The sequence below is a fragment of the Symphalangus syndactylus genome, chromosome 7 (assembly GCF_028878055.3).
Source record: "Symphalangus syndactylus isolate Jambi chromosome 7, NHGRI_mSymSyn1-v2.1_pri, whole genome shotgun sequence".
In the NCBI taxonomy this organism is placed as follows: Eukaryota; Metazoa; Chordata; class Mammalia; order Primates; family Hylobatidae; genus Symphalangus; species Symphalangus syndactylus.
Genome location: NC_072429.2, coordinates 119,089,325 through 119,113,076, shown reverse-complemented (window position 1 = coordinate 119,113,076; position 23,752 = coordinate 119,089,325). Strand labels below are relative to the sequence as shown.

Genomic DNA, 23,752 nt, shown 5'->3' with positions numbered 1-23,752 from the left:
GTTCCTACCCATATTCTAAGATCTCATCAAAATGCTCCTGAAGCCACTACTCCCAGCCCTCAGCTTAGGGGTCTCTCTCTTAATGGAGCTTTCAGAGCAACTTCCTTGTCTTTGCCTTAAGGCATTTCACACTTTCTGCCCTTTATTACAGCTTCTTATGTAAAAACATCATTCTCTCTGGATTTCTCAAGAGTATGGAAAAATGTCTTGAGATCTTTTGTATCCCTCACGACCCCTCCCCACCATGTAATCTTATATGTATTATGCTCATTCTCTAAATATTTTAAATGAATGAATTAGGAAACTGACATTCTGAAAGTCTAGATGATTTGTGCAACCGATGTGGCTTACACAGCTACTTCGAGTCATGTCAGGGCTACATCAAGAACCCAGGTATCCTGACTTCTAATGCAATGCTCTTTCAATGATGTAACCCTGGACCTGTCTACCTGGCTGAACACATGGCCCCAGCAGTAAGCAGCTCCTTCTTTCGTGTGCTTTATCACTCTCTAACAACTGCAGAGGAGGAACCATACCTAAGCCAATGCTTAAAACCTAGATAGGAATTAGGACCTCAGCAGCAGCAATGTACATTCTGCCCTAGGGAGCCGGCAGCTGAAGGCAGAGTGCACAAAAGCAAGCGTTTCTGGCACCCACTGTAGGAAACATGTTGCTATTTTCAGCGGTGCAGCCTGTCCCTCTTGGTCCCTTTCCCTCATGCCTTTCTAGACCAACATCCATGGGAAATCAATCAAGGCCTTAACACCATGACACGGAGCCTGCTGTCACAGTCATGCCAGTCTGGCAGCCAGCAAGCATCTGGGAGCCAGTGGGCCCAAAAAAGTCTGGGCTGGACAGTTCAGAGAGCAACTTGCTTTTGAGAGGAAATCCCCAAGCCAACTGTGGTATTCCTACCCGATGCTTATAGGCCAAATGGTTTCTGCCTCTGATCAAAGCACCAATGGCACAAGGGCCCCTCCTGCTGCTATCAAGGGCCCCTTTCTGCTGATTTATAACAAAAATAACATTATGAACAAGTGTTTTATTTGTGGGAAAATTTTATTGGTATTTATGTAGATACTCCACTTAGACTCTAATCCAGAGCCACCAAAAGCCAGATGGGTGAGCAGAGTGCCATCACAGTAACTCAAGGATTCCGGGTCTCACTCTAGCTCTCCACGCCCCATGTCAATTCTCCCAAAGTTCTCAGAGCCTGCATTTCTTTCCTTCCCTCTTCCCCATTCCCTCCCTCTTGGGTCAGGATCAGTCTATACCTTGCTTTTTCCTAGCCTGGGTTAGGAGAAACTAGTTCTAGGAGATGCCTGTAAGAATAAGAACCTCATGCACAAATACATTTATTGTCTAACTAAATTAAACTAGCTTTGGGTGTTTTCTAATTTCACTTTGGGATGCCTCAAAGCCTTTCATGTCCTAAAACTTCCCATGAATTTCTGAGAAACAGATTAGGCATGCAGTTTCTGTGCACGTGGCTTACACAACTAGTTACGGTCATGTCAGGGCCACTTCTTTGACCAGGACCCCTTGCTGTCTGGCACTGTGGATATATTCTAAAACTCTGGTTCCCAGGAGCACATTCTGGGAAGCAGACTGAAGCCAAATACCAGACAGTATGTTTTTAAGTTTCTTTTCTGGTATGAAACAGTTTAGAATCAAACAAATAGATAAGCTTGCAGTGAAAGAATGAAGACAGGTGTGTGTGTGTGTATGTGTGTGTGTGTGCGTGTATGCATGCATTTTTTTCATGTGCTCACACATGTGGGTTTCAGTGTATGTTTCTAGGTGCAGGATCATACTTGGCAACATGTTTTTGAATTAAAAAAAAGATGAGTGAAGATAAAGCAATCAGATTTTCTTCTGTGACCCATTACTAGGTTGATATAAAAAGAAGAGATCTAAAAGTATTTTGAATGACATTGTAGTTGGAATAAAGATACAGCTGTATAAAGTGATTACTAAGGATAGCATTTATTTGGATGTGCAAATTAGGATGTGTTTGCTAAAATCAAGATGCATTTTTTATGTGCATACCCTGTATGGGTTTGTGTACCTACATATGTCTCACATGAATCATGGCCCAGAAAAAGATTCTGAAGATGAAATAATTTTATTAAAATGAGTCTCAAGAATAAGAGGAACAAGACTGTCTGGGTTTCTAGAGGAAGAGAGGCCACTTTCTGAATCAGAACCAATATTTCTGTTACATCTTGTTTACTATGGTAGGCAGAAAAAAAGGCCCCTCAAAACTTCTTTGCCCTAATCCCCAGAACCTGTGAATATGCTACTTTATGTGGCAAAAGGGAATTTGCAAATGTGACTTAGTTAAGGATTTGGGAACTATCTAGGGAGATTATCTATGATTATCCAGGTGGCCTGAATGTAATCACAGAGGTCCTGAAAAGAACCTTTTCCTGGCTGTGGTCAGAGAGAAGTGACTACGGCAGAAAAAGGCCAGAGAGATGCAACATTGCTGGCTTTGAAGATGCAGGTGGACCATGAGCAAGGACTATGGGAGGCCTTTAGCAGCTAGAAAAGGCCAGGAAAGAGATCCTCTCCTCTAGCCTCCAGAAAGGAAACACCGACCCCTTCCCTTTAACTCAGTGAGATCTGCGCCAGACTTCTGACCTGCGGAACTGTAAGATAACAAATTTGTGTTGTTTTAAGCCACTGAGATTGTGGCAATTTGTTCAGTGGTAACAGGAATCTAATTCACTGGATGCTTCCATCCTCATCCATTGGATTTCACTGCTCCACACATTCTTAGTGTGTTTGCAGTCGTACAGGTCTTCACATTTTTCAATGCTTCAGTTTATGGATGCAGACTTAGCAATTCACAGATAAATATCAGAATGCTGACTAACATCTAAACCTAGAAGGAACAACTTGCATGTCACCAGAAGATGCCAAGCATGTCTCCAGAGGCCATGTAATACAATGACCTCATTTTACAGATGAAGAAACAGGCCCAGATGTGTTCATTTGTTTTTCTTCCACCTTATCCCTTCCTCTCCCATTGATCACATTTAAACACCAACCTAAGAGAGTAGAAGTACAAAAATCAGAGGTGAAGAGTTCTGTTCATTATGTTTTCACTTATAACACCTCTCACTTATGTGTGAGTGTATGTTTTGGTGGGAAATTCTCTTATAGAATTTAGAAGAGAAAAATCTAATCTCACGTTCATTAAACCTAGAATTTCCCAAGCTTTGTATTTTTCCCTTTGGGAACCCAGCTTGATTAACACATAGCTGTTGTACCCAATCTCTGGAGAGATGATATTGAGTTTGCTTAGCCAAATACAGAATAGCAAGCAATAGAAACATATAAGCAAAAGCATGACAGATTATTCCCTGTTAGGACCATTTATCTTTAGCCACGACATATGCACAATCTGATCTTCATCTTTATCCTAGAAGCTTTTCCGATTTCCTTTATGAATTTCCATAGAGTCCAGTGCTGAATAAACATTTCTGACTAAAAGAAAGGCTGGTAAATTTAAACACATAAATAAACTTGATGACTGAGCATACATTCTGAGCGGCTACTGCTGCATACTCACGGGTGGTCCCAGGGCGCCTTGCGGTCCCATGCTTCCTGTGATCCCTGGGACTCCAGGGGCACCAGGAATGCCCTAGAAGAGAGGTAGGAAAATGGAACAAAGTTAGGAATCACACATTCTCATCAATGACAGCCAACTTTTAAGAAAGAGTAACAAATACACACCATGATAGCTTCCCTCCCCCTCATCACCAGGACCTCATTCCTGTTCCCAATTCCCAAAAATGGAGGGAAGACTTTTTTTTTAGTCTCCTCACTATACATCAGGTGTGGTTCTTTCAAATTCAAGCCTTACTTGTGATTTAATAAAAGCTAAGTCAATGCAGGTGATCTTCTGGCAAAATGGCTCAGAGATAGAATAATTGGGAAATATGGATACATTATCTTTCTAAAAAGTTTTAGGGAGAGTTCTCTACCAAGGGATGAGTTGTTACACTATAGTGAAGATGGCTGCTGAGTAAAAGATCTGGCAAAAGAAAACCTCTCAAAAGAAATGGAGTGCTTTAAAACAGAGTATGTCCCAGCAGTTTCTGGAAAGGCTTACTATTGGCCCTGGTGGTCCTGGAGGTCCCGAGGATCCATCCTTTCCTGGAAGGCCCTGGAGAAAAGAAACAGTGTGTCAGCTAAGCGGTTGCTTTATATGGCTTTCAGAATGGGCTCATTTAATTCCTTTTCATGTTCAGGGGTCAAGTCCTGCTGCTTACTCTGGACTACCAAGGATTCACTGCCTTTAAACTCTTCATGGAAATTGTTTTTGGCAAGGTTTTGTGACTGTTGGCTCCATTAAATTGTCCAGTGCAAGAATTTTAGGTGTAAGAAATGCCACTTACAAACTTAAACGGGAACTTGCTTCCAAAAAGTGCTTTTACTGAGAATGATGTTTTCCACATTCTCAGTAAACTATCTCAAGGACAAAAAACCAAACACCGCATGTTCTCACTCATAGGTGGGAATTGAACAATGAGAACTCATGGACACAGGAAGGGGAACATCATGCTCTGGGGACTGTTGTGGGGTGGGGGGAGGGGGGAGGGACAGCATTAGGAGATACACCTAATGCTAAATGACGAGTTAATGGGTGCAGGAAATCAACATGGCACATGGATACATATGTAACAAACCTGCACATTGTGCACATGTACCCTGAAACCCTAAAGTATAATAAAAATAAAAATAAAAAAAAAATAAGTCTCAAAAAAAAAAAAAAAAAAAAAGTGCTTTTACTAAACTAAGCCTAACAAATGGGAAGAGGATCCATTATTGGTCATTAAGGACCAGATGAAAAGATGAATTAGTGTCTTTCATGACCTAAGAGAGTCTTGGGCAGGGAATCTCTATCAGAGGGATCTGTCTTTCATTAGGAGTACTACAGTATCTGAAAGTCTGCAACTTCAGGAGTAAGCGGGAGGAGATTTAGGAGGATTTCTTGTGGCAATGATTGAGCTTTGACTACTGGGCAGATTTACTGAGTGTCATCGTGGGCTTACAAATGAGCACGTGTTTGCTCCTCATTCCCTGGTGGAAGGATTTAAGGCAGAAAGCAAGTGATGTTCTTTATAAAAACATCTTCCTAAATTATAGAATATATATGTATGTGTGTTATTTTTATGTTAAGTGTTAAAAAAACTATAAGAGTTGGGATGACTTACTCCTAAATGTTTATAGCTCTTAATTGTGAATGGTGGCCTTTCCAAAGCAGTTAATTTAAGAGAGAATCTTCAATCTGAATTTTATCATATTCATAAAATTTCATAAAATTTTTTCCAAACACCACCTGTTACTACAGGGAGAAACTTAATTTTCACCACGGAATTGGTGTCCCATTGGAATAATTATTTTCCATCTCAAAACAACTCAAACTTCTCCTGGCATCTTTGCAGACTCTCCCAATTCCCTTTCTGACATTCTTGCCACTTGTCCAGTGAGCTGTCTTTTCCACTTATTTTACCATGAAAATCCATCCCTTTTTTTTTTTTTTTGAGACGGAGTTTCACTCTTGTTGCCCACACTGGAGTGCAATGGCGCGATCTCGGCTCATCGCAACCTCCCCCTCCCACGTTCAAGTGATTCTCCTGTCTCAGCCTCCAAAGTAGCTGGGATGACAGGCATGCGCCACCATGCCCAGCTAATTTTGTATTTTTAGTGGAGATGGGGTATCTCCATGTTGGTCAGACTCGTCTCGAACTCCCGACCTCGGGTGATCTGCTTGCCTCGGTCTCCCAAAGTGCTGGGATTACAGGCATGAGCCACCACGCCCGACAGAAAATCCATCTTTTAGGTCTGTCCAGACTCACATTATGTCTCCCTACCTCAAGGTGTCAAATAAAAGACAGCAATGATAAGGCTGACAGAAAGGAAATGGTATGTGAGTTGGGAGAGTGTGAGAGGTGGCGCAAAGGCAGGGTCATAAGGTTTGGCTGTGTCCCCACCCAAATCTCATCTTAAATTGTAGCTCCCATAATTCCTACATGTCATGAGAGGGACGCAGTGGGAGGTAACTGAATCATAGGGGCTGGTCTTTCTTATGATGTTCTCATGATTGTGAACAAGTCTCACAAGATCTGATGGTTTTATAAATGGGGTTCCCCTGCACATGCTCTCTTGCCTGCCATCATCTAAGACGTCACTTTCCTCCTCCTTTGCCTTCTGTCATGATTGTGAGGTCTCCCCAGCCATGTGAAACTGTAAGTCAATTAAACCTCTTTCCTTTATAAATTACCCAGTCTCGGGTATGTCTTTATTAGCAGCCTGAGAATAATAATACACAGGGGTAGGACGAGTGTGGAGGAGAAACACTGGTCAGCAAGGCCCTTTGCCACACTCTCAACCTCAGAATGCCAGCAAGTCAGAAACCAGATAAGGCAGAGGATGCCTGGGCTCACCAATATTTGTGGTTTTCCTTTCCTGCCTAGGCACATTGCTTAGCTGTTTTGCACCCTCTTCGCAATTATACTGGAGCCACATGTTCTGAGCCACATGCTCAGAACACATGGCTGAATTCTGGCCAATGAAAAGGGACTAGTTTCAGGGGGCTAGTATGAGGTTTTAGCTCATAAAAATTCCCAATGGGTGATTTTACACTTTATTTTCTCACTCTGGAGCAACCTTAAAGGCCAAATGTTGAAGATGAGAGTGTTCCAAGATGGAAAGACCCTGAGTTCCTAAATGACTGTGTGGAGCACAGACTCCCTACCCCCCACTCCTCCACCCACCCTTGCTGACAGCTCTGGATTGTGAACAAGCAATGAACTTTCATTCTATTTCATTTTATTGCATTAAACCACTGAGATTTTAGGGTTGTTTATTATAATTGCTGTCCAATCCTGAAATATGTTAGTATTTTATTTTTACTACTACTTATATTCTTTCACTTCTGTCAAAAATGTTAGTATTGATAAACCCTGATACAGATTACTTTACACACACACACACAGGTCCTTAGACCTGCTAACTAAACAATACAAATTAATGCTGATACAAGTTGAAATAAACTATTTTATTTATTTATTTTTTTGAGACAGTCTTGCTCTGTCACCCAGGCTGGCATGCAGTGGCACAATCACGACTCACCGCAGCCTTGACCTCCTGGATGCAAGCAATCCACCCACCTCAGCCTCCCACGTGGCTGGGACTACAGGCATGTGCTACTATGCCTGGCTAATTTTTGTACGTTTTGTAGAGATGGGGTTTTGTCACATTGCTCAGGCTGGTCTCATACTCCTAGGCTCAAGTAGTCTGCACGCCTTAACTCCCCAAAGTGCTGGGATTAAAGGCATGAGCATTGCACCCGGCCAATAAATTATGTTAAATGGAGTTTAAATGTAGCATGTCCACGAAGAAGGGCAAACAGCAATCAATCAGAGTATGCGATGGATGAACAGGATATTAGAACTCATCCATTCTAACTCCTTCATATTACTAGTGAGAAAACCTGGGGCCAAGAGAGAGCTGAAAGAAAACCTAACTAATTTTTTAAAATAAGTTTATAAGTTTATAATAATATATTCTTATTTCTGAGATAAAGTTCTTGGAAAAATGGACCCTGGGCACATATTCACTAACTTAAGGAGACATTTCCAAAAAGGCATCTTTTGCTTCCTGCTTTAAAACTCTTCCAGCACTGGATGGGGAGTGAACATGCACCTATGCGTGAGCCCACAGAGGACCGGTGGCCAACACAACCGCCCAGCAACCAAAACCACAGCGTTACTGCAAAGTTCTCCCCAAGTCTCTGCCAGGCTGTGTCCAGCGGGGAAACATTCCAAAAACAAGTGAGGGGAATCTTTTTCACAGAAGGAGGCAAGCTGCAGAAAAGAAACTGCAGAAAATTGCATTGTTCCAAGGAAGAACAGCAGGAAATAACACATTTATCCCCTCTCTCAATCATGTGAGAAGGAGTTTAAAAAACAACAGTCTGTCAGTGCTCTCATCTATGACCCTGGGAGGGTACTCTTGTGAAGAGGTTTGAATTTACTTGATTTATGGACATCATGTGCATATCATCTGGAAGGATGAAATGTTGCTCCTACATATGAGCTTAATTTGGTGAAAGGGCTAGTGCTTCAGTGTGATCAAATCAAAAGTGGAGGCTGCAGCTGGGTGTGGTGGCTCACGCCTGTAATCCTAGCACTTTGGGAGGCTGAGGCAAAAGGACCGCTTGAGCCCAGGAGTTCAAGACTAGCCTGGGCAACACAGAGACACCCCTACACCCCTATCTCTACCAAAAAAAAAAATTAAAATAAAAAAATAGCTCTGCGTGGTGGCTTGCGCCTGTAGTCCCAGTTACTCTGGAGGATTGCTTGAGCCTGGAAGGTTGAAACTTCAATGAACTGTGATCACACCACTGCACTCCAGTCTGGGTGATAGAGTGAGACCTTGTCTCAAAAAAACAAATAATGCAGAGACTGGATAAGATGTTTGTTTGCTTTAAGTTCTACCTAAACAGTATCCTCAAAAGTTGGAATTTCTTCTTTCTCTTCTTCTTTTGAAGGCAGAAAATTATGTTTTATTCATTGCTACATTCCTAAAACTTTCTTAACACATTACTGACACAAAATAGGTACTGCACGTGGCCAGGTGCAGTGGCTCATGCCTGTAATCCCAGCACTTTGGGAGGCTGAGGTGGGCAGATGACCTGAGGTCAGGAGTTTGAGACTAGTCTGGCCAACATGGTGAAACCCTGTCTCTACTAAAAATACAAAACTTAGCCAGGTTTGATTGCTCATGCCTGTAATCCCAGCTACTTGGGAGGCTGAGGCACGAGAATCACTTGAACCTGGGAGGTGGAGGCTGCAGTGAGCCAAGATTGCACCACTGCACTCCAGTAGGTGACAAAGCAAGACTCCATCTCAAAAAAAAAAAAAAAGGTACTGCACTAATAAATACTTAATTTGAATAAGATTGAGGCTCCTGTTCTACTTATCATATTGAAGAAATAAGCGTGAATCACACATAGAATGAGTCTGGAAATGTATAGGTGAGGGGAATGCTGGTGTCATTCTCCTTGCTCTTGAACCGTCTGCAAGCAAGTCGAAAAGACATCAGGAGTCATCCTACTCTCAGAAGCTGAAATTTCATTTTAGTAAAAGCTTAGGGTTAGGATCCTAGAAGCAGACCCAGATCCTTGTGTATTTGACTTATTGCAGGAGTGTTCTTGGAAGAAACCTGTAAGGTAGTGAAGGAAGCGGGGTAGGGACAGGGAAGAGGTTAGGTAGAGTAGTGAGTTATCTAAACTTCTGCCTGATCCCATGGGGAGCTCTGGAGTGTGAATTACACATCAGAGTTGACTCACAGTAAGAGTCTATGAACCAAATCAGTTAGTCGTTGACTGAGGGCCAAGATAACATTTCCAAGGGCAATTATCTGGAGAAGGGGACAATTATGAGTTGTCAGCAGTCAGCACCATAGCAGCTGGTGATGTAGTTCACCTGCCAAGTAAAGGGGGTCCAATCCGGGCACCAACAGCATCCACTACAATGCATTTTATTCTGGCACTTTTTTCATGGATTGTCATGAACAACTAAACACTTTTAGATATAATGGTTCAAGAACAAAGAACAAATTTGTTCAAGAACAAAGGTGGGTTTTTGTTTCTGTTTTTTGAGATAGAGTCTCACTCACTCTGTCATTCAGGCTGGAGTGCAGTGGCACAATCTCGGCTCACAGCAACCTCTGCCTCCCAGGCTCAAGAGATTCTCCTGCCTCAGCCTCCTGAGTAGCTGGGATTACAGACATGCACCACCACACCCGGCTAATTTTTGTATTTTTTGTAGAGTCAGGATTTTGCCATGTTGGCCAGGCTGGTCTCAAACTCCTGACCTCAAGTAATCCACCTGCCTCGGCCTCCCAAAGTGCTGGGATTACAGGCATGAACCACTGCACCCAACCAAGAACAAAGGTATTTTTAAGTCTACTGTGAGTTATCTGCTTGCTTTATCTCAAATTAAAATTTTCTTATTATAAATTGTGATAACTAAAAGGATATTAGCCTTAACACCATTTCAAAAACACAAAGCCATTTTTTCTAAAATTTCTTCTTAACCCTAGAAAATTAAAGATCTTCACACTTTCCATCTCATAAAATAGTTTTATTTTTAAACTCTTGAATGACACCAGTAAATTTGCCTTTGAAAGATTTTTTATTTGCTAGCCTTGCATTTGTCATATTATCCAGAAATACCTGTACAGGTACTACATGCTGGGGATTCTGCTAGGCTCTAGGTAGACAACGATGAACAAGACAGTCACTCTTCCAAGAGTTTACGGTTTTGAGGATAGTCAAACAATGAAAAGAAAACAACAGTGTGCTATGCTGAGAGACTATAGAGTTCCAATGGGAACATCTAGGAAGAGCACCTAACCCAGGCTTGGGGACACAGAGACATTTTCACAGAAGTGGTGGAATTTAAGTCAAGTAATCAGAATGGTTGGGTCCACGGCATGAGTCTCCCTATTCACACACCACTGCATGTTACAGCTATCACTGGGCAAGCCAGTCAACTCTTAAAAGAGCAGGGTTCAGGCCCTTCGTCTCACATCTTCATTTCAGGGTGAGCAGCAGTAGCAGAAGCTTTTAATATAAAAGCAATAAACTTGGTGAAAAGAAAAATTTTGTAAAATATCTGCATTTTGTAGGGTAAATTAATGGGAAAATTCTAGCTTTGTCATTCAGCTTAACTATAATCAAAGCTCATTGAATGATCTTCAACTGTTAACAGCTGAAAAAGAACTTGCATGTCCCAAAACCTTTCTATACCTATAAATTTTCCATTTTACACCAGGGAGCTAATCTAAGATGTATGTTTAGAGATTAAGCATCCTCATATAAAGCAGAACACGTGGCCAGGTGCGGTGGCTCATGCCTGTAATCCTAGCACTTTGGGAGGCTGAGGAGGGTGGATCACTGGAGGTCAGGGGTTCGAGACCAGCCTGATCAACATGGCGAAACCCCACCTCTACTAAAAACACAAAAACTAGCTGGGCGTGGTAGCTTACACCTGTAAGCCCAGATACTCAAGTGGCTGAGGCAGGAGAATTGCTTGAACCCAGGAGGTGGAGGTTGTAGTGAGCCAAGATCGCACCACTGCACTCCAGCCTAGGCAACAGAGTGAGACTCAGTCTCAAAAACAAACAAACAAACAGCAGAACACTTAATTAAGCAATGTACAATGAATATTAGGAAATAGAAGGTTAAACAATAAGCATAATATGTGAATTCACTTAGGCTGACTTTTTTTAAAAATGCATGAAATTAATCACCCACAGACAGGGATTTTTTTAAATAACATGAATAGCTCTAGGCATTTTTCCTTCTTAATATTCCTACCTCAAAATATTAATATGCACCCATAGTCCACATTAAAAATAATTCTTGCTATAAAAACTTGAAAGGATTTTTATAATTTGTTTTTAAAAACATTTGCCTATGAGCAACTTATTAAGTCATGGTTGGCTATGATTTATCAGCAAAAGTATATCTAACCCACAATTTGCTTTCAAAATCACTAATATTTGAATAAATACTAAATGTAACCATGGCTGAAATTGGCAAACCATATTGTTATACGGACATTTAATTAAACATTTCTTAATTTCCATTTTTGCAGTTTTCTTTTCCATACTGTAGAACAAATATATGTGTTTTTTTCAAGTTTCTAAACATTTTTTGGTAGGCTCTTTAAAAGTTTATAGTTTCTAGGTGCTGTGCCTATGGTCTCTAAAAAAACTGATCTGCCCACAAATAGTGTTGCAACTGAAAATCAAGTCAGAAAGGAGAATACTTGTTTCTGTAGCCAGCAGAAATACTGCTTAGAACCAGTGACTCAATTGTAATATTCTTCATTCACATCTTTTTTGAAGCTGACAATGGTAGGTCATGATACTAACTTTAAGATTCTGGCCAATTGTTAAGGTCATTCAACTGACGCTACACTCTTGGGTAGAGTGAGGTCTGTAAGCAGCTGGCAATAGATGAATTTGTTGAAACGGGCCAGGCTCAAGCAGTCAGGGTTAGAGAAATGCTTGAAGAAACCCCCGTTGCACCATTTCAACCCTGTGGCATGGCTCTGGACTTCTGTAAGCAGACTAGTGTGGCAGCTAGCCATAAGAAATAAGGCTGCTTCTTGCAGCAAAGGAAGGATTAAGACCAACCACCAGATTAAGAGGTCAAGCAACTAGAAGCCACACACTCTGCAAACACTGTCCCAGGCTAGAGATCCGGGATCAATCCTTGCATTGGGTTACATGGGGGAATTTTCAGCAACACAAACATGCACACACACACATTAAAAACGTATATGTATATATGCACAGATAAACATACACATCTATTTATATATTATATATATACATATACTATTTTTATTTCATTTACTTATTCATTTATTTTTAAACTTTTTTTTTTTAGGTTCGGGGTACATGTGCTGGTTTGTTATATAGGCAAATTGCATGTCACAGGGGTCTGTTATACAGATTATTTTGCTACCCAGGTAATAAGCATAGTACCCAATAGGTAGTTTTTTGATCCTCATCCTCCTCTCCCTCCAGCCTCAAGTAGGTCCCAGTGTCCATTGTTCCCTTCTTTGTGTCCACATGTACTCAACGTTTAGCTCCCACTTATAGGTGAGAATATGTGGTATTTGGTTTTCTGTTCCTGTGTTAGTTTCCTCAGGAAAATGGCCTCCAGCTCCATCCATGTTACTTAAAAGGACATTATCTCATTCTTATAGCCAAGGCAATCCTAAACAAAAAGAACAAAGCTGGAGGCGTCACATTTCATGACTTCAAACTGTATTACAGAGGTATAGTAACCAAAAGAACACGGTACTGGTACAAGAACAGACACATAGACCAATGGAGCAGAAGAGAGAACCCAGAAATAAGACCACACACCAACAACTATCTGACCTTTGAGGAACCTGACAAAAACAAGCAATGGGGGAATGACTCCCTATTCAATAAATGGTTCTGGGTTAACTGGCTAGCCATATGCAGAAGATTGAAGCTGGACCCCTTCCTTATACCATATACAAATATTAACTCAAGATGGATTAAAAATTTAAATATAAAACCCAAAACTATAAAAACCCTGGAAGGCAATCTAGGCAATACCATTCAGGACATAGAAACAGGCAAAGATTTCATGACAAAGATGCCAAAAGCAACTGCAACAAAAGCAAAAATTGACAAATAGTCTCTAATTATACTAACGTGCTTCTGTACAGCAAAAGAAACTATCAACAGACTAAACAGACAATCTACAGAATGGGAGAAAAGTTTTGCAAACTATGCATCTGACAAAGGCCTAATATCCAGCATCTCCAAGGGACTTAAACAAACTTGCAAGAAAAAAAAACAACTCCATTAAAAAGTAGGCAAAGGATATGAACAGACGTTTCTCAAAAGAAGACATAAATGCAGCCAACAAACATATGAAAAAAAAAGCTCAACATCACTGATCATTAAATGCAAATTAAAGCCACAATGAGATGCGATCTCACACCAGTCAGAATGCCTATTATTAAAAAGTTAAACACAAAACTAAACAAAAAGACAGATGCTGGAGAAGTTGTGGAGAAAAAGGAACGCTTTTACACTATTGGTGGGAGTGTAAACTAGTTCAACCATTGTGGAAAGCAGTGTGGCGATTCCTCAAAGACCTAAAGACAGAGTTACCATTCAACCTCGCAATCCCATTACTGGGCATATGGCCAAAGGAATATAAATTGTTCTATTATGAAGACACATGCATGTGTGGGTTCATTGCAGCACTATTCACAATAGCAAAGACATGGAATCAACCTAAATGCCCATCAATGACAGACTGGATAAAGAAAATGTAGTACATATTCACCACAGAATACTATGCAGCCATAAAAAAGAACAAGAACATGTCCTTTGCAAGGACATGGATGGAACTGAAGGCCATTATCCATAGCAAACTTATGCAGGAACAGAAAAACCAGGTTCTGCATGTTCTCACTTATAAGTGGGAGCTAAATGATGAGAACACACAGACACATAAAAGGAAACAACCCACACTGGGGCCTATCAGTGGGTGAAGGATGGGAGGAGGGAGAGAATCAGGAAAAATAATTAATGTATACTAAGCTTAATAGCTTAATACCTGGGTGACGAAATAATCTGTACAACCAACCCTCATGTCACATGTTTACCTATGTAACAAACCTGCATATCTTGCATATGTACCACATATACTATTTTATTTTTATTTTAAGTTCCAGAGTGCATGTGCAGGATGTGCAGGTTTGTTACCTAGGTAAATGTGTGCCATGGTGGTTTGCTGCATCTATCAACCTGTCACCGAGGTATCAATCCCAGCATGCATTAGCTATTTTTCCTAATGCTCTCCTTCCCCAACCCCCCTCAACAGGCCCCAGCGTGTGTTGTTCCCCTCCCTGTGTCCACGTTATCTCATTGTTCAGTTCCCACTTATAAGTGAGAACATGCAGTCCACATAAACTATTTGTAATATATACATATTCATTTATAATTTAAATGTGTATATATATAAATATAAACATACGTACATTTTTAGTAACCTGCAGTGATGACTTCAGTGAATTAACACACAAAAAAAGTACCAGCAACAGTCTAGCAAAGAAATCACTTTGACATCGGTAGGTCTCACACAATATACTATCTAGTAATTCCAAAACCTAGCTGGTTATCAGAATCATTAAGCTTTTAAAAACTATACATTCCTAAGTTACGCTTAAGACCTTTTGTATCCAAATCTCTGAGATTGAAGTCCAGGAATCTGTATATTAAAACACAAAACAACAACCTGATGACTTAAGTTAGGAAACTGCTGGTTTGCCAATATAAAATGCAAGTCTCGACGCTGAAGGACAGCGTTAGAACCAGGGTGCAAAGCAGATGTTACTATTTGTACCATGCCTGTGTCCCAGAAAAAGACAATTTCAGAAGTATCTTTTTTTTTTTTCTGAGATGGAGTCTTGTTCTGTTGCCCAGGCTGGAGTGCAGTGGTGTGATCTCGGTGCACTGCAACCTCCACCTCCTGGGTTCAAGTGATTCTCCTGCCTCAGCCTCCCGAGTAGCTGGGATTACAGGCGCGTGCCACCATGCCCAGCTTTTTTTTTTTTTTTGTATTTTTAGTAGGGACGGGGTATCACCATGTTGGCCAGGCTTTGTCTTGAACGCCTGACGTCACGATCCACACGCCTCGGCCTCCCAAAGTGCTGGGATTATAGGTGTGAACCACCGCGCCTGGCCCAGAAGTATCTTTAGAGTCAGTAATAACGGGAAACTAATAAGTCCTAGTAGATGTTCTCTTCTCAGATGTGCCCAGGTGTGCCACTCTCCAGGTAAAGGTGTAAAGTGATCAATAAACCATATTTTTATGGGCGAAGTATCAGTATCTACTTCATCAAGATAGTAACCCACATTGGGTTCCTATTGCCCCCGAAATGCTGGTCGAGACATCTTCCATGTTGAAGTCCTGCTTATTAAATATCTCTTTTGAGAAAGATTTTCTCACAGTAACAAAATCCTATGGTGATCTTTACTAATATAATTTTGTGGAGAGAAAGAGTGAAGTGTAGGAGCCAGGCAGATGGATTAAAATCCTGGCTCTAACACTTACTAGCTGTGTGGCATTGTTTCTTCAGTTTTCTGAGCTTTAGATTCTTTGTCTGTAAAATGGGGATAAAAATGCCTAGCATTCGTAGTTATTCTGAGGACTAGAGAACATCATATTTGCAAAGCACCTGCACATATTCAATAAGTAATGATAGTGGTTGCTCCTATTTTTATCAAAATAATCTGTTTAGTCTCAGTTGCATATACCATCATTACCGTGGCTGATTGTGCAAAGGCTTTCTTGGGATTTTATAAAACCCATCTAGAGCCACAAAGAAGAAAATCAAATTATTCCCTCCACTAGTTTTGTGATGGTTTACACATCCTCTTCAGAAGGAGGAAGATGCTCCAGGGAATAATTATCATGAATCTTAGTATTTAACAAAATATTCCTTAGATAAATGTTTCATCACTGCTTAACACTTACGATAAAAATTAAATCCAGATAGTTGACTCAAGTTCAATTTCTCAAGTGCATTTCAAGTCTAACTCAGTTTTGATGAAATGGGATATTCATCACAAATATGTCCTTTGTAGACATAAAACCTGCATAATCTAGAAGCATGCTTCTGGTGTCCTTGTGAGGTGAAATCCAACAAAAAAAATTTTAACTTGCTTTTAAAAAAAGAATTTTTGTATTTCTTCAGTCTTTTAAGGCATCTCGACATGTCAAGTACAAGCCTTATAAAATATTATAAATGTCCAGACTTGTTAAGTTTACCTTGAAAATAGTGAATACTAATATTAGCTAAAATCACATTTTTATAGAGAAATGCTTTATATGAATTAATCTCCATGACAATTCTCTGCAGTCAAATATTATTTTTTCCACTTTACCGCTGAGGAAAGTGAGGGCTTGGAAACATGAAGTAATCCATGTCTTGCCTGTTCTTCCTAGTTTTCCTGAGGACCACCCTGATGTCTAGGGTGGGGACAGAGAAAACCACCATATATTAGAGGAGCTCAAAGATCACAGGATAGGTCCTGAAGTCACAGATACCAAGAAAAGAAGAGGAAGGAGATGACAGCAGTGACAAGATTTACAGTGCAAATGAAAGATGAGACGAAAATGCTTTCTGTTGGAATGACCTGGAATGAAAACTGAATGCCTCAATGTATTTGGCTGTGAAATATGAACTTGCACTATTGCTTTTTAAAGTGTGGTCCTGTACTCTACTGGCTGCCTAGCAAGAGGCTGCAACTTGTTCAGTGAAGAAGTCCAGTTTTTACCGGACTTGCTTATGGCCTCAGGCCCACAGTTGAATAAGAGCTACCTCTAAGAGTCAAAGATTCTCCTTGGGAAAAGCCAGAATAAGCTAGAAACATTAGAAGAAAAGATGTTTCATCTTTTCCTTTTTATTATTTGTTAAGATCTCTCTCCTTCTAGGCTAAATTCAGGGGTACTATTGGCTTCAGCTTCAGGAAAGGGGTGCTAACCTTTCCCTAAGCTTTCAGTCAAGGTGATGGCACCTGGTTTGCGCTTTAAGTTTGTGGCTGTCAATAAGAGAAGACAAAGATTTGGCCAGGTGTTGTGGCTCATGCTTGTAATCCCAGCACCTTAGGATGCTGAGGCAGGAGAATCACTTGAAGCCAGGTGTTTGAGACCAACCTGGGCAACATGGCAAGACCCCCATCTCTACCAAAAATAAATAAATAAATAAAAGAAAAAAACTAGCCAGACATGGTGGTGCAAACCTGCAGTCCCAGCTACTTGGTAGGCTGAGGTGGGAGGATCACTTGAGCCCAGGTGTTTGAGGCTGCAGTGAGTCATGATTGCACCACTGTACTCCAGCCTGGGCCACAGAGGGAGACCTTATCTCTAAAAATTAAAATTAAAATAAGTAAATGAGAAGGCAAAGATATAAAAGGAAGAAAAATGAGCAGTAAGGAATAGCCCACCACTCCTACTGCACACCACACTCATGTACTCCTTACACTGTCCAAGGAGCTAAAAGTGCCGATTGAACATCATTGAAAATGTTTATTGCAGCTTCCTCCTCCTTTCTCTAGAGTAGGCCTTACTCACAGGACCGGGGAAATAAAGGCACAGTAACATTAAATGACTTCAGTGCTCAGAGTGGAGGAAAATAAAAAGCTTTGCTTTCCTGATTTTTTGGACAGTGGAGCCTGAATGGGGAGTTTTCTGGAAGTGTCTTCTCAGTCATTTCAGCAGTAAGTCTCATCATCCTGCGTTTGCTCTCTTTCTATGCCACGGTTGTTACTGTTGTAATTATTTTTTTCCCCAAATGCAGCTTTGCCTTTTAGAATGGCCAGAGGTGGAGCAGGAATAATTGCAAGGTGTTTGTACTTATTCTACAAACAGCACCTCCTCTCCCACTGCCGAACCAAGGAGAGCTGGCCCTCCGATGCAGCATGTCTTCTGGGGTGCTTCGTGTCCAAGGTCTGTCTCCCACCATGAAAATTGTCCCGGGCCTCCTACCTTACAATCCTGCCCAGTAATTATTAATATCTAACTGTGTTAGAACTTTACTATCCTTAAGCCCTCAGATCAGTTGACTGAACAGATCAGAGCCACCTAAATAGCCGTTTTTAATCCATCCTTCATTTCTTCTTTCCTTCTCTACTGTCACTGAGAAGACCCTTTTGTCTTTCTGGCCCCAGGGAACAGCCATGCTCTTATCCCTTCCTTCCATCTCCTTTAGGTAAACAGTCCATAAACTCTTTCCCTCTGCCACTGAAGTTCTCTCTTCTGGATTCTTCTCTGTAGGCAGTAATGAACAACTCTTTCCAGGCTGAGCATAGCACATGGCATATTATATGTGCTCAATTAAGACATGGCTGATTGATTAAAAATATGTGGTCCTTCCCTCAAGCAAGGCAGCCATGTTACACAATTTCAGGGGCACCATTATGTTTTATTCTGTGTGACTGGCATCCCCTTGTGTTGCACATTGAAATGATATTGCCCTCAAATATCTCTTCTAAAAGATCATCACAGGATTCATATGATCTTTTCTTTGAACATGGCCCAATAAAGAATGAGCATCCTTGGAAATCCAGTTTGGAAAAGCAAGCCCACTTCCATCTAACATGTTTTCAAATTAAGAATCAGACATACTCTAAAAGTTTGACCTCCAGATTGGAAGAGAAAGGAAAATAAAATCTAATTACAGATATCTTATCACTTTATTACAGCTGTAAGCCTTTTAATCCTGTAGAGGAACACACGTTTGGAGGGATAGCAAAATATTTATAAAAAGTCTGTGTTGGTATATTGGTGTTAAAAGAAAGAATTCCAAAACCAAATGATTCAAACACTAATCCAACATGTTTGATTTGTGAGTTCTTTGCCAAGATTGGACTTCATGCACAGATAAATCAAATAAACTCACCGAACTAAATCTTTAGAATTGCCATTTTCAGAACTTCAGGAATCACGAAGGAATCCAGGTGTGTAACCACACAGGATCTTAGCCTACGCCTTTGCCAAAATATATAAATATTTCTAGACGCTCCTTCCACATGTACAAGAACGCTACATAAATCTAACTGTTACAGAAGGCCTTCTTTAGATACATTCACCTAAACATATTTCACTGACTGAGTAATTCCATTTGATGAACAGAGACGACACTGAGATTTTAGGCAAACAAAAGTTTGGTGTTAAAAAAGCGGGGGGGGGAGTAGAAGGGTTGCACATCTACATTCTATAGAAAAAACAAGAACAATTTCATTATTCTTGAACAGTATAGCTACCCTGAGCTAAAAGCAAGCCTTGTTTGAGTAGAGAAGTGAGTGCTCAAGTCATTTGTTTGCTAACCTAGTAAGTTTGACCAAAAACACCAGTGAACACCAGATGTGCTGTCCTTCACTGGATTGAATCTAAGTGGTCGCCACTCTATATAATCCAGTCTTGAGAGAAACTGTGAAGCTGCTCACATGTCTAAGTCAGTGACAGTTTAAGGAAGACCAGCCTCTGTGTCCCTTGCTGAAAATTTAATGACTTCCTTCCCCGCGCCTTCATGTTAAAGTTCAAAATCCTTAGTTGGAAAAAATAGATTATTTAAGTGAATTTGTGCTTACCTCTCTAACTTCATCTCTTAACAATCTCCCCACACCTAAGTATGTGTGCACATGCATTCAACACACACACACAATTACTCTAATCTCCTGCCATACTAAACGATGTACAATATTGGAAATGCCCCACCTTCCCTTGCCTCTACCTCTTTGTATATGCTGTTCCCTCTGCTTGCAATAGCTTTCCTTTCCATGTTCACCTGGCTGACTTCTATCTTTCCATCAAGACTCGACCTAGATGGTACTTCCTCTGAGAAGTCTTCTTCCAGCCTCCAAGTCTAGCTTGGTTATCCACTCTTTGTGTTCTCACAGGGCTCTGCTCCCATTATAGCGTGTAATAAAAGTTTCTTATTTAGTTATATTTCTTCCCAATAAACTATAAACTCTTTGAGAACAAGAACCTCAAACTTGGTTCAGTAAAACCTTATTGACTAAACAAATACCAGATGTCAGTGTATCCCTTTCCTGAACATCTTTATACTTTATTGTACTGCTGTCCACTTGAACAGATGAAAAGAACCAATAATTGAACTATATTAAATAAATGGAGATTGCCATGTAAGCCATACTACAGAAAGCCATTCTATTTAAATTTTAATTCATATGGTTCTTTATTTCCTTTACATTTATGCCTCAAGGATCTGAAAGAACTGGAGAAACCTACTAAACCAATGTACACAATAAACTATACGCAGGTTATGGGAGCACTCGGAAAGGGATGTGCTAATTTGGGAAGGTTTGATGAAAGTTCCTAGGGTTTGACAAAGTAATGAACATAGAAGATGTCAGTGAAGGGAAACAGACGCAGGATAGGTGGAATATACATAAACAGGAGAAAACAAAAAGCAAAAACTGGCTTGACTCCCTTACATAGAAGCCTGTCAAAAATAAGAGTGAACTGGTGAAAAGGTCACTACTTTGCTAAAAACCAACCTTGGGCAAGACCTTACCCTCTGGCCTGGTGAGCCATCACGTCCTGGTGAACCAATGCCTCCTGGGATACCCTATATAGAACAGGGACAAAAAAGAGTCAGGTTCACAGGAATGAGTCATCCGCTCACCCAGCTTCCCTGAAATAGATGAAGGCCTCCAAACAAACCTAAGAGCATAATGGTGAACCCTTTGTAACCTAGAATTCAGACTTAGAAGTTATTCATGGGCAAAGAATGTTCCCTGTCAGAGCCCACCTGGGGAACATCAGTGTGACTCTCAAAAGGGGCTTAGGGTAAGTGAATGCAGGCAGTCTTTAATATGGAAAACACTTACCACGATCACAACTGACTTCAGAAGCTACAGCTTTTTTTTCCCCCTTGGCAAAGTTGTAGACTGACAGCAATAGACTTAAAAAATAAAAATAATACCTGTGGACCTGGAAGGCCAGTATCTCCTTTCTCTCCTTTTTCTCCTGGCATTCCCTGAATATCCAAAAGTATACAGAGTTAAGTTCACATAGGTAAATTCTTAGAGTTCTCTTTTCCCTCTCTCATTATTTAAATATTTCCCACAGTAAATTGCGTTTGCACTAACGTCTAAACAGAATATATGTATACTTTTTCTTTTTTTTTTTTGAGACGGAGTCTTGCTCTTGTTGCCCAGGCTGGAGTGCAGTGACACGATCTTGGCTCACCGCAACCTCTGCCTCCTGGGTCCAAGCTATTCTCCTGCCTCAGCCTCCTGAGTAGCTGGGATTACAGATGCCTGCCACCACACCTGGCTAATTTTTGTACTTTTAGTAGAGATGGGGTTTCATCATGTTGGCCAGGCTGGTCTCGAGCTCCTGACTTCAGGTGATCCGCTTGCCTCCGCCTCCCAAAGTTCTAGGATTACAGGCATGAGCCATTGCGCCCGGCCAACAGAATATATTTCACTTTCCACATATGTTATGCCATTTATGTAAACATTCCTATGGAGCTGAATATTTATATACCAGCATAGTTTTAACATAGAATATACAGTCTAATATGGCAAGGCCAATATTGTAAATACATGTAGGGCGGACTTGAATATTTCAGTATTATTTACGGCTTGGATTTTACAATCCCATATCTATGTAGATTTGTTTTGTTTTGTTTTGGCTAGAAACATACTTAAGTGGAATATAAGAAGGGAAAAGCAAACACAGAATCTGGCATGTAGTAAGACCTCAACCAATGTTTATTATTAGTAGTAATTACACAAATTGGCATGTTAATGCTTCCTAAAATGTAAAAATAACACTGTAGGAGAAACTGCTCAGCTAGGCAGACACAATCATATGTGCAGAAAGATTGCCAAAAATTGTGCTTAAAAGGATCTGGTTGCTTCAAATATGAATTAAAGAATTGGTTTTATTCTTAAATCTAGACCCCTATAGTAAGATTAATGAAGATCGGCGAATGGAATTAAATTTTTTTTTCAATGGTACAAAATGACTTTTCAAAGAAATGTAGCTATATAAGGTACACCATCTAAAAATCTAAAACTCTCACTGTCCATAAACTGCACTTTGATGCCATTTGAGATAAGGATCATGAATAAATGGCTTTTATTAATTTATATCGGCAGTTACTACACATAATGAAAAAACTTAAATTTGTATAACATTTGTTACTTTCTGAATGTTATCACATCCGTTAAGAATTTAGTTAAACGAGAAAAAGGGCTATACATGCTAAGCTTTGTTCTTCCTCTGTAGACACAATGATTGTGGATGGACTTATCTCCAATAAGTATGCATGTACTTATTTGTTAAAAGACCTTCATCATTGGACAAAAAAATGGCTAAGGGCACAACTAGTGAAATGACACTCCATCATTGCTTTCAAAGGGACTGAGGTTCATTATTAAGACACAGAAGACAAAAGTTCATTCTTTGTAACCTCATGGAAAAGAGATAACAATAAAACTCATCTGAATGAACACAACTCACGGGCATTCCTTGAATGGACAGACCACTTGGTCCTTGGGGTCCAGGTGGACCCTGAGGTCCTGGCAGACCAATTTCACCCCGAGGGCCATCTGGTCCCTGGAAGGCAACAGAGAAATATCATCCTAAAAGTAAGTTAGACTCTCTGACATCTAGAAAATATTTCTGCTTAGGACAATTATAATTTATTTTCTTATATAGTTTTTCCCAAGATAGGAAATACTCAGGATAGCAAGACATCAAGCCTCAAATGATTTACCTTCCAGGCAAAATGTCATCAGTAAACCATAAGAGTAAACACACAGGGATTGCTGCAACTTTATTATTATCATTACTACTTTTGCTTCTGTAAATAAAAGTGCTATGCCAATTATGTAAGTAATAGGACCCCCCACGCTCCATAACAAATTTATAAGTAAAAGTGCTTCAAGACCACCCTCCTAGTCTGGGAAGGTTCACACCATCCAGATGAACTACATTCTCTCTGTCTTCACTACTGTCAACCACCTACCTCAGGCGGACTCCTCTGCATTTATTGAGAACTTTGCACCTAGCCTCCACTTTCTTCCTCACTTTGATGCTGCCATCACATTATAACTCCTTCAATGTCCACTGAATGACCTTCCCTAGGCTTAGTATTATTTTACTTCCTTTTCTTATTTTTCATTTTTGAGACAGAGTCTCATTCTGTTGCCCAGGCTGGAGTGCAGTGGCATGATCTCAGCTCACTGCAACCTCCCGCTCCCAGGTTCAAGCGATTCTCCTGCCCCAGCCTCCCGAGTAGCTAGGATTACAGGCATGCACCACCACACGTGGCTAATTTTTGTATTTTCAGTAGAGATGGGGTTTCACGATGTTGGCCAGGCTGATCTTGAACTCCTGACCTCAGGTGATCTGCCCAATTCGGCCTCCCAAAGTACTGGGACTACAGGCGTGAGCCACCACTCCCAGCCTATTTTACTTCCTTTCTTTTCAGGATCAGACATCCCTTTTACCCTTATTTCTGTAACCCTTACTTCTGTAGCTTGGATCTTGTTGCGGTTTAACTAAAACTAAACCATGTAAGAAATCTTAGACCCAAAAACCTACCTATCCTCAACTAAAGCTATT

General features: G+C 40.5%; 1 protein-coding gene across 5 annotated transcripts in view; it reads right to left on the bottom strand.

Moving 5' to 3' along the window:
• The window catches only part of COL14A1 (collagen type XIV alpha 1 chain), a 309,275-nt gene that overhangs the window by 32,026 nt on the left and 253,497 nt on the right, over positions 1 to 23,752 (bottom strand). For all 5 annotated transcript variants that reach the window (XM_055287135.2, XM_055287134.2, XM_063643521.1 and 2 more), the window contains 5 exons: positions 22,646 to 22,741; positions 21,099 to 21,152; positions 20,688 to 20,741; positions 4,121 to 4,174; positions 3,578 to 3,649 (listed from right to left, as the gene is read on the bottom strand). In XM_055287135.2, coding sequence (XP_055143110.1) covers positions 3,578 to 3,649; positions 4,121 to 4,174; positions 20,688 to 20,741; positions 21,099 to 21,152; positions 22,646 to 22,741 — 330 coding nt within the window. The remainder of the gene's footprint in view (positions 1 to 3,577; positions 3,650 to 4,120; positions 4,175 to 20,687; positions 20,742 to 21,098; positions 21,153 to 22,645; positions 22,742 to 23,752) is intronic.